This window comes from Pseudoliparis swirei, chromosome 11, assembly GCF_029220125.1.
Source record: "Pseudoliparis swirei isolate HS2019 ecotype Mariana Trench chromosome 11, NWPU_hadal_v1, whole genome shotgun sequence".
In the NCBI taxonomy this organism is placed as follows: domain Eukaryota; kingdom Metazoa; phylum Chordata; class Actinopteri; order Perciformes; family Liparidae; genus Pseudoliparis; species Pseudoliparis swirei.
Window position 1 is genome coordinate 19536061 of NC_079398.1, and position 12325 is coordinate 19548385.

Genomic DNA, 12325 nt, shown 5'->3' on the forward strand with positions numbered 1-12325 from the left:
ATCTATCCATCTATCCTTCCATCAATCCATATATCCATCTATCTATCTATCCTTCCATTAATCCATCAATCTGTCTATCTATCTATATCTATCCATCTATATCTATCTATCTATCTCTCATATCTATTCATCTATATCTATCTATCTATCCATCACTAGAGGAAAGCAAACCTTAATTGGTACACATGTGTAAATAGAGTAAATTCAGCCTCAGAGATGCTTGATTTCATCATCATCATCATCATCATCATCATGCTTCATCTCAAGGTTAACGCCATAAAACACAAGGAGCAGAGCGAGCAGTGCGTCATCGTGCTCCTCTTCCTCCTCTTCCTCGACGAGGAGGGAGAAAATGAGAGAGATGAGGAGGGAGAGAAGGAGAGAGACGAGGATGGAGAGGAGGAGGGAGAGAAGGAGAGAGACGAGGATGGAGAGAAGGAGAGAGACGAGGAGGGAGAGAAGAAGAGAGACGAGGAGGGAGAGAAGGAGAGATACGAGGAGGGAGAGAAGGAGAGAGACGAGGAGGGAGAGAAGGAGAGATACGAGGAGGGAGAGAAGGAGGCGTAGAGACCCTGAAATGAAAAAGCGTGTTGCCGCCATGTTGAAGGCCCGTTGGTGTAATTCCAGTCGCCGCCACAGGAGAGGCGCTCAGTGCCCTCCATGCCGCAGACTGCAGGGAGACACAAGCACCTACATCACATTAACCATGTGAGCTTTTGGGATACACAGAGCAAGTCGAGCATCTGTTTCTGACTTCACAGAGATCTTTTAAGTGTGAAAAACCAGCCGACCCCCCTTCCCCCCCCACACACACACACTCCTCCTCCTTCTTCTTCTCTTCCTCCTCCTTCTCCTCCTTCTTCTTCTTCTCCTTCTCCTTCTCTTTCTCCTCCTCCTCCTCCTCCTCCTCCTTCTTCTTCTTCTTCTTCTTCTTCTTCTTCTTCTTCTTCTTCTTCTTCTTCTTCTTCTTCTCTACAACAGGTGGCCCCTGTACGGTGTGCTCAACATAAGACACACAGTCTGTCATCATTTATTAGAGGTTGACGTTTTGGGAGAAATTCTTTCTTTCTGAGAGTTAAATGAGAAGATTGGACGCGTGCTGCATTAATATCAACATTCATCAATATAAAACAGATTTAGGGCTTGACGTCCCTCCGTCCATGTGTCCAATTTTCCATCACGACCACCACTCACCTTTAGACTCGCATGACCTGTGCAGACACATCCGACAAGAAGCTCATCTGACACGGTCCGCTGGTCCAGCTGCTGTGTTTTGGAAAAAGTCAAAGCGGCCCGTGCAAGCTCGATGTCCAGATCCTCCTCAGCTGTGATGTTTGTTTACATTCTCTGAACCGTGGGAAGACGCATGGCGATAAATAGCACAGACACTGAGCCCCGTGGGCTAAGACGAGTAACACGGAATTTGCAACATCCGTGATTTGATTTGGGGCCCCGGTGGATCTTTCGTCACGTGACCCAGCTTCTCTATTTGAACTTGTGTTTCCTGGACGATTATCTTCCGCACTCACATAAAAGCAACACAAGAAATAACATTAAAAACAACAGAATCAGTCGATTCGTTGCTGCAATCGATTAAAAAGTGATGCACACAGCGTTGACAAGCTAGTGTCACATTGGCTATAATTGGTGGGTTCCAACGCAAATATAAAACCCCAAAAGAAAAGAATGACCTTTTATCTGACAGGAAGGTAAAGAGGTAGAGGGGTCAATAGTGCGATCGATAGCCAACGATCATGATGAGTGTGATCACTGTCCAACAACTTGCGCCAAGGATCCATTCCAGTAAAACTTTAGTCCAGTATTGATCTGTGCACATAAAATAAATCAATAACCAGCGAGAAAAGCACTTCTGACTTTACCAGAGCTATCGATCCTGACTTCACACCACATCGCTCACCTTTTTTATTCTATTTATGGACTAATGTAGTGTGATAAAAAAAATTGTGTGTATATATATGTATATATATATAATATATATATGTATATATATATATAAATATGTTTTATTATTATTGTTATTCTTTTATTCTTTATTTTTATTTTGTAATTATTTTATTCTTTATATACAGGACTGTCTCAGAAAATTAGAATATTGTGATGAAGTTCTTTATTTTCTGTAATGCAATTAAAAAAACAAAAATGTCATGCATTCTGGATTCATTACAAATCAACTGAAATATTGCAAGCCTTTTATTCTTTTAATATTGCTGATTATGGCTTACAGCTTAAGAAAACTCTAAAATCCTATCTCATAAAATTTTAATATTTCCTCAGACCAAGTTAAAAAAAGATTTATAACAGCTGAGTGTTTGTCAAGGCTCAGGAAACCCTTGCAGGTGTTTCGAGTTAATTAGACAATTCAAGTGATTTGTTTAATACCCTACTAGTATACTTTTTCATGATATTCTAATATTTAGAGATAGGATATTTGAGTTTTCTTAAGCTGTAAGCCATAATCAGCAATATTAAAAGAATAAAAGGCTTGCAATATTTCAGTTGATTTGTAATGAATCCAGAATGCATGACATTTTTGTTTTTTTAATTGCATTGCAGAAAATAAAGAACTTCATCACAATATTCTAATTTTCTGAGACAGTCCTGTATATAGATATATATTCTACATTTATATATATATATTTATATTATATTCATACTGTATATACACAGATTTTTTTAATTGAATATTATTGTTATTGTATTATTTTTTATTCTTTAAAAATATATATTATTATTATTATATATTTTGTTATTCTTTTTTATTCTTTTTTATTCTTCTTCTTCTTATTATTATTATACATTTTTGGATTATATATATACTATATATATTATATGTAATATTATATATAGATATAGATATAGATATAAAAGAAACAACTTTACTTTTTATTACATTACAGTTTTTCTCCATTGCTTTGGCTCAATTCTTGAAACAGAAATGACATTCTCAAAACAACTCGTGCAAACCTCCAAACCACTGGGAACTTGTTCACAACAGATTTGAATTTCTCATTCCTTTAATCAAATTGCAATTGTTTTAGAAACTCCTTGCAAATGACAAGTACAATTGCCTACAGCTTGCACACATTTCAAATGATTTAGCACATCTGTGCAAACGGTTAGGGACAATTGCCTTCAGTTAGCCCACTTACCAATTGAATACATCTTGCTGGTCTAAACCGACTGTTGCTTCTCAGTCAAGTCGTTGTTCTCTGCAAAACATCTTGGCATAATTTCCTTGTGTACATCATCACCTGCACAATAGTTCACTCCACTGTCAAAATCGTTCAGGCACATAATACCATGACAAACATCATGGTATATTCTGTAATATGGATCTCGTGGATCATCAGCTTCATTTTCAGGTGCAACTAGAACTTTACTAATCAAGGAGTACATGTATGAGCATCGGACTCTAAACCAGAGGTCCCTTCTCCAGGCAATGGATGCTGCTTGTGCCGATGTCACAGCAGATCAGTGCAGGGGATGGTTGCGGCATGCGTGGCGATTCTTCCCCCGTTGCATCGCAAGGGAGAACATCAGATGCGATGTTGACAAAAATCTGTGGCCAGACAGACGTGAGCGCGAGGATGAACAGGAGAGTGAGGATGAACTCCAGCTTTGAATTCCAGCTTTGCTTTACTTTCCTACTGTATATTTTGTTACAGTAGTGTAGGCTATATTTCATTTTATTTTTGATGTGCTTTTTGTTTGAAAGTATTTTTTGCTGTACACATTTTCTGTTTCTGTTTTGCAATTACTGTAACAATTACTGTAACAATTACTGTTACAATTACTGTAACAATTACTTAACAATTACTGTAACAATTACTGGAACAATTACTTAACAATTACTGTAACAATTACTGTTACAATTACTGTAACAATTACTGTAACAATTACTTAACAATTACTGTAACAATTTCCATGGCAGTATAAGTGCAATACAGTATGTGATGTGAAACCGTGTTACACATAAAATTCTGGAAAGAAAACATCTACTACAGTAACCATTCAGTGTCAAAGGACGAAGCCAAGATTGAAATGTGCACATGAGGGATATTTCTATGGTCCACTGCCATACTGACAAAACATCTAAACATTTTGACCTGCAGTGTTTAAACAATGATGAAGGGACTTTTCATCTTGGGGGCACTGACTATTTGTATGAGAAAAATAATTAGTTTTGACTGATGAGTTTTCTGTTTTGGGAGAGATATGACCTTTTGCAGGTGTGCCATAGTGTTTTGCTAAACCATCTAGGTTATTTTGGCAAATGTATTGAAAGCTTTGATAATTATCTTTTTTTCGAGAGAGAGATGAGCCACAGCAATCGAGAAGGAAGTTTTCATTTTGGGGGCACTGACTATTTTTATGAGAAAATGATTTGGGTTTGAAGCTTGAGTTCACTGTTTTGGGTGAGATATGACCTTTTGAAGGTGATCTATGTAGTTGTGCTGAACCATATAGGCTATTTTACCAAATGCACTAAGAGCTTTGAGAATGTAATTTCTGTTTCAAGAATTGAGCCAAAGCAATGGAGAAAAACTGTAAACTGTAAACATTGCATCATCTGAGATGATGAAGAGTAGATACAATCAAGTCATTTTAATTGTGTTGAATTTTCAAAACAGTTAAGTAATTATGATCAACTTTCTTTTTCTTTTTGTACCCTATACTTTATGATGAGACTAGAGATAGTGCCATTGTGCCTCCTTGTGGTTGCATGGCTGTAACACAACTTTCTAGCCACCTGCAGACGTCCACACACATTTTTTTTTTAAAGTCCCCAAATGCTCTTCGTTGCTGGTAGCCTTCAAAATAAAAGTCCCGGTCTTGTAAGGTCTAAAGAAGGACCTGCTTTGGGGCTAAAGAAAAAGCCGACAACCAAATAATGTGCATTGTTTTTCTAATTGGATTAAAATCAACCTATTAAAAAAGATATATACTTTAACAATAATAAAATAGTAAATAATTCGTGGCTCGTACCTAACAGTCATGACTCATGAGACAGTGCTTTACACAATATATTATATATTATACCAAACGGATGTCAATACGATGTTTTATTTTGAAGGATTTCAACGGAAGTTATGCATGTTCTGTCGGGTCCCCTTGATGTCATTTGCACCGCCCCCCTCCTCCCTCCATGTGCACCGACCTGGCTCTCCCAGGCTCTCCCGGTGACAGACCTCCCCCCCCAGACCCCCACAGACCGGATCAGCTGTTGCCCGCAGAGTCCGTGCAGACCCCCAGAGGACCGGACCCGAGATGAGGCTGCTGCCAGTCGCCGCGTCGCTGTCCCTCGCGGTGGCGGTCGCTTACTACGTGTACACCCCGCTGCCCGACGCCATCCAGGAGCCGTGGAAGCTCCTGCTGCTGGACGCCGGGTTCCGGACAACGATCCATCTGGTGAGAGGTGTTTTTATTTATTGTTATTTATTGCGATGATATTGGTGCTGCAGGTGGAAGTGAGCAACTTGACCTGTAATTATGATCTGATCTGCACAAATAAGAGCTCATGGTATTGTTTTCCACTGCATATCAACTCTAAAGGTAATAAACACCTTTTTAAACCACTGCAAAAAAAAACTGTCAGCCTTTGCAGACATGGACTTTGATCCCACTCTGTTGAATAACATCATGTGAATAACATCATGTGAATCATGTGAATAACATCATGTGATTAACGTCATGTGAATAACATCGTGACCCCACTGCAGCTCGGTTGTTATTATTATTGCGTAATCAGTGTGTTACAATGCATTCAAGCATTTTCAGAGCAGATGTGATGATTTACCGTTAATATAATCTGAATATGTGTGCTGTTATGGACTTAAAGCGTGTACAATGAGTCTCTTTATTAGAAGGTGTGTAGTCACAATGCAAGAGTACTGAGTTTGTGAAAGAGCTTTTTCAGTACATTTCCACTTTGATTGTGAAACCGCCCGCGATTAATCTGTCCAGCAGATAGGACGCCTCCAACAACGCTGTTGGGTCAAGGTGAAACAAAGTCAGACCGGTCTTCTTTAATTCAATATTTGTTCTTTTATAACGTTTACTCGGATATACTGTCGAGGATGAAGAAGAACATGAGATAAATTGCTTTTTTCTGCACAAAAAGAGCACAAAAAGCACAAAAAAGAGGAGATTGACGTGTTTTTAATTTTTTTAGTGAAACGGATTATTATCTGCGTTGCCGTACATCTTGGTCCAGACATCCACGTCGCCTTAGGATGACCTCTAATAACCTTTCTGATCCCGTCTGATATCAGAAAAAGCAACATTACAGGAATCAAAATCAAACTAATATTATGATGAAACGTTGTAGTTAGTGTCTCTTGGTGCCCCCGTGCCGAGCAGCTGTGTCTGCTGGCCTCGGTTGAGCCAGACGTGTTGAGACACACCAGTAGGACACAGTGCAGAAGCACAGAGGTGACTGGGTGAGACCGCGGAAGATGACCCCCCCCCCCTCCTCCTCCCCCTTCTACATGGATTCGCCTCAATCCCTCTTCTCCGTCTTCAGGCCTCTCTGAAGTCGTGGCTGGGCTTCGACCACTACATCACGTCCATCAGGCAGTCCGCGGAGGGCTTCGACGGCATGGTGGAGGGGCTGGTCGGTTCCGAGTCCGGCGGAGGGGTCATGCCCGGGGTCAAGGTCAGCGACATCACCTTCGCCGGCGTCCCGGTCCGCGTGTACGAGCCCCCGGCCGGAGGGGAGGGCCACCTGAGGAGAGGCGTGATGTATTTCCACGGGGGAGGCTGGGCCCTCGGCACCGGCAGTGAGTAGACGAGTAGAAGAAGTTACAAAAGTGAAAGGTCAAAACTTGAGAACATAATAATACATTTAATCCATATAGCGCTTTTTAAGATACTCGAAGACACTTTAAATGTTACATTGAGACATCGTACACACAGCGATGGGGAGCAATTCAGGGTTAAGTGTCTTGCTCAAGGGCACATTGACCTGCTAACCTCTGACCCACAGTCGACCCCAAAATATACATAATCTCAGTGTTGTTTTGTGATTGTGAGACTGACTCATGTCTGAATGTCATGTTTATTAATTAATTAATTTATTTATGTATTTATTATTATTTTTTTTTCTTTTTTTTTCTTCATATTGCACAATTCAAACAATAAAACAAAATAAAAATTCACAAAGGCGATAAATTAATCTCACAGAGCAGGAAGAGACAAAAAGGCTTATTTGAAGCTTATTTGAAGCATCAACCTATATAATATTTAACATTTTACAAAATTACAAACATAAAATGAAAAAATGCACAAGATAGACAACAAAATAAAAAATATACATAATCTCAGTGTTTGCGGTCAACGCGGACGACACTGTGTGTGTGTGTGTGTGTGTGTGCGCTTCAGAAATATCTCAAACAAATATTTCCCGTTCACCTTTCCGCTCTCTCTCTCTCCCTCAGAGAAGGGCGCGTACGATGCCATGAACCGGATGTTGTCCGACGAGCTCAACGCCGTCGTGGTCTCGGTTGAGTAAGTGTGCAACGGCGACTCGACTTGTCCTCTTATGTTTCCGCTCAGAGAGAGAGAGACGTAGAGGAGCCACAGACGATGAAGACGAGTGAACTCGTCCTCCTCCTCTCCGTAGGTACCGTATGTATCCGGAGGTGACCTTTCCGGTGCCGTATCTAGACTGCCTCGCCGCCGCCGAGCACTTCCTGTCCCCGGAGGTCCAGGCCAGGTACGCCATCGACCCCGAGCGCGTGGCCGTGGCGGGCGACAGCGCCGGGGGGAACCTGGCCGCCGCGGTCGCCCAACAGGTAAATCCTCTCTGTGTGTAATACAAATTTAAAAAGGTGTCCGCCTTGTGTGATCTCCTTTTCATTTCCTTTTTTTAGATTTCCGCCGATGAGACCACGAGGGTGAAGTTCAGCGTCCAGGCGTTGATCTATCCGGCGCTCCAGGCACTGGACTTCAACACGCCGTCCTACCTGCAGAACCAGAACGTGCCCCTCCTCCGCCGGCCCCTCATGCTCCGCTTCTGGCTGCAGTACCTCGGCGCCGACCTCTCCCTCCTGGACCAGTGGCTGGCCAACGACCACCCGGGCATCACCCCGGAGCTGCGGGCGCGGCTGGACTGGACCGCCCTGCTGCCCCCGAAGCACAAGGGGAACCGCGGGCGGCCCGTGGCGGCGGCGGTGGAGAAGGGGTCCTCGCGGGGGCCGGCCAAGGAGCCGCCGGGCCTGCTGGACGTGAGGGCGTCGCCGCTGTTGGCGGGGCCCGAGGTTCTGGCCAAGTGCCCCCGGGCGTACATCGTGACGTGCGAGCACGACGTGCTGCGGGACGACGGCCTGATGTACGCGCGGCGCCTGCGGGACGCCGGCGTCTCCGTCGCCGCCGTCCACTACGAGGACGGCTTCCACGGATGCTTCATCCTCGTCGCCTGGCCGATGGACTTCGACGTGGGCAGGAGAGCCGTGAGGGGCTACCTCGACTGGCTGCAGAAGAACTTATAGAGAGTGTGTGTGTGTGTGTGTGTGTGTGTGTTTCATTGATACTGCTTTCTGAATCAGACTTGCTAAGGGCTAGCTCTCTCTCTCTCTCTCTCTCTCTCTCTCACACACACACACACACCCCACTGGGACCATTGAACAGAAATACTTCCCACTCGTGCAATTTATGAATAAATCATCTTCACCAGAAATACATGAGCAACATACGTCACGTTCAAATGGTTTTATACTTATTTTGTTAACATAAAAAACAAGCAATAGTGCTCGTCAGCGCTGGTCTAAATAGTCTGATGCACGGCACGTTAACCCCCCCCCCCTCAATTGTAATAACTTTGGTGGGTTCCCTTAACTTTTTATTATGTCGGAATTTTAATTTTTTCATGAACAAAATACCTAAAAAGCTAATGAGTCATCAGCCACCGCAGTATTGTTTAAGCTTCATAGCCTCACAGAGCTGCATCCCCCTATAGAATAATGAATATAGTAGAATAAATATGTGTCAGCTCTATGAACCCCTCCTTATGTGTTTAATCTGATCAAATGCATGCATTTAAACTGAAGGGCTTTAAATGACTTAATTTGACTTGTAAATTTAATTTTCACATCTTTTAAACTTCTGTTTTTTAAACACATACTTCCTCCGTCTTCGCTGCTTACGGTTATAATTTTTGACCAAACATGAATAAAGAAATGTGAAGTCAAACTTATAAATTTGTGCTTTGGTCATTTGCATTAGAGCTGCTTTTTGGTCAACATTTAGTGCAATGTACACATTTGAGAAGAAAAAAAGCAAGGATTTGAAAAAGTAAAAAAAAAAAGACAAACAAAAAATAAATAAACGCAAGATATGTAAATTTAGATGGATGGTTTCCTGGTGCAATTCCACTGATATTCCACCTTTGCTTATTAAATACATAATAACAATAAAAAACCTTCCCAGGACTTCAACATCAGCACCAGCTCTGCATTATGTTCCAGATCGGACATGTTTTTTTATATTTCTGGGTCGCTAAAACCAGGGGGAGCAATAATCAGTGCAACACCCCCCTCTAGTGGACGGACATGGCCATGCAGCTTCTCTGGTCTTAATCCAACACACATCGGTCGAGGAGGTGGAGTAGCAGCCATCTTTGAATCGAGCCTATTAATTAATCCTCAACCAAAATTACACTACACCTCATTTGAAAGCCTTGTTCTTAGTCTTTCACATCCAACCTGGAAAACACTACAGCCAATTCGATTTGTGATTCTGTACCGGCCACCAGGTCCATATTCAGAGTTTATATCTGAATTCTCAGAATTTATATCAAGTTTGGTTCTTAAAACCGATAAAGTTATTATTGTTGGAGATTTTAATATCCATGTGGATGTTGATAATGATTGCCTTAGTGCTGCATTCATCTCCTTGTTGGACTCGATTGGCTTCTGTCAGAGAGTACAGAAACCCACTCACAGCTTTGGCCACACGCTTGATCTTGTTCTTACTTATGGCGTTGACATTGAGCATTTGAACGTCTTCCCACAGAATCCTCTTCTGTCAGACCACAACCTCATAACTTTTGAATTTATACTACCGGAGTGTACTCCGTTAGTCAAAAGTTTCTACACTAGATGTCTAACTGATAGTGCTGTAGCTAAATTTAAAGAAGCGATTCCTTCTGTATTTGATTCGATACCACGTCTCAATATAACAGAGGACTCCTGGTCTAACTTTAGTCCGTCCCAGATTGATCATCTTGTTGACAGTGCCACAGGCTCTCTGAGAATGACACTGGACTCGATAGCCCCTCTGAAGAAGAAGACAGTGAGGAAGAGGAGGTTTGCTCCCTGGTATAACCCTCAGACCCGCAAACTGAAGCACACGTCACGAAAGCTTGAACGCATATGGCGTTCAACTAATCTCGAAGAATCCCGCTTAGTTTGGCGAGATAGTCTTAAAACATATAAGAAGGCCCTCCGTAATGCCAGAGCAGCCTATTACTCATCAATAATAGAAAAATAACACAACCCCAGGTTTCTCTTCAGCACTGTAGCCAGGCTGACAGAGAGTCACAGCTCTGTGGAGCCGAGCATTCCTATAAACCTTAGTGGTAATGACTTTATGAACTTCTTTAATGAAAAGATTTTAACTATTAGGGACAAGATTAATAATCTCTTGCCCATAACCAGTGCCAATCTGTTCTCAAGTGGAATGGCCTTGGAAACCGCTGTATGCCCTGGTGTATATTTGAGGATTTTCTCCTATCAACCGTGACCAATTATTTTCAACGGTTTCTACTTGAACACGTCTACCTGTCTCTTGGACCCCATCCCGACGAGGCTGCTTAAAGACGTTTTGCCTTTAATTGGCGGCTCTCTATTAGATATTATCAATGTGTCTCTGCTAACAGGCCACGTACCACACTCCTTCAAGGTGGCTGTTATTAAACCTCTCCTGAAGAAGCCCACTCTGGATCCAGAGGTATTGGCTAACTACAGACCGATCTCTAACCTCACCTTCCTCTCCAAGATCCTTGAGAAAGTGGTCGCAAATCAGTTGTGCGACTTTCTACATCATAATAGTTTATTTGAGAAATTTCAATCAGGATTTAGAAAACACCACAGCACCGAGACGGCACTGGTGAAAATTACAAATGACCTCTTAATGGCAGCAGATAAAGGACTCCTCTCTGTCCTGGTCTTGTTAGACCTTAGTGCTGCATTCGACACCATTGACCATGACATCCTGTTACAGAGACTGGAGCAGTCGATTGGCATTTCAGGCACGGCACTAATTTGGTTTAAATCCTATTTATCAGATCGATCTCAGTTTGTATTTGTAAACGATGACGCCTCGATAACCACCAACGTTAATCACGGAGTTCCACAAGATTCTGTGCTTGGACCAATTTTATTTACCTTATACATGCTTCCTTTGGGCAATATTATCAGGAAACACTCCATAAACTTTCATTGTTATGCAGATGACACTCAACTATATTTATCGATAAAACCAGAGGAGAGCAACCAACTCTGTAAAATTCAAGCATGTCTTAAAGACATAAAGACATGGATGACCTGCAACTTCTTGATGTTAAACTCAGACAAAACCCAAGTAATTTTAATCGGCCCTGAGCACCTCAGAGATCAATTATCTGGTGATGTGGATTCTGTAGACGGCATTGCCCTGGCATCCAACACCACTGTAAAGAATCTTGGCGTTATCTTTGATCGACTTGTCCTTTAACTCCCACGTAAAGCAAATCTCAAGGACTGCATTCTTTCATCTACGTAATATTTCAAAAATCAGGCACATCCAGTCTCAAAAGATGCAGAAAAATTGGTTCACGTTCGTTACATTTCGAGACTGGATTACTGCAACTCCTTATTAGCAGGCTGCTCTAATAAATCTCTTAGGTCCCTCCAGTTGATCCAGAATGCTGCAGCTCGTGTTCTCACTAAAACTAAGAAAAGAGATCACATCACTCCTGCACTAGCTGCTCTGCACTGGCTCCCAGTAAAATCAAGAATCACTTTTAAAATTCTTCTCTTAACCTACAAAGCCTTGATTGGTGATGCACCATCATATCTTAAGGAGCTTGTCGTACCATATTGCCCCACTAGAGAGCTACGCTCACTAAATGCGGGACTACTTGTAGTTCCTAGAGTCTTAAAAAGTAGAATGGGAGCCAGAGCCTTTAGTTATCAAGCTCCTCTTTTATGGAACCAGCTTCCAATTTCAGTCCGGGAGGCAGACACAGTCACCTCGTTTAAGAGTAGACTTAAGACCTTCCTCTTTGACAGAGCTTATAGTTAGGGCTGAATCAGGTTTGCCCTGG

General features: G+C 42.2%; 1 protein-coding gene across 1 annotated transcript; it reads left to right on the forward strand.

Moving 5' to 3' along the window:
• Nucleotides 1-5223: 5223 nt before the first annotated feature.
• nceh1a (neutral cholesterol ester hydrolase 1a) lies at nt 5224-9218 on the forward strand. The gene is made up of 5 exons (XM_056425722.1): nt 5224-5430; nt 6545-6800; nt 7458-7527; nt 7643-7814; nt 7893-9218. Exons 1-5 carry the CDS (start codon nt 5290-5292, stop codon nt 8508-8510), a joined length of 1257 nt encoding a protein of 418 aa, XP_056281697.1. The 5' UTR covers nt 5224-5289; the 3' UTR covers nt 8511-9218.
• The last annotated feature ends 3107 nt before the right edge of the window (nt 9219-12325 follow it).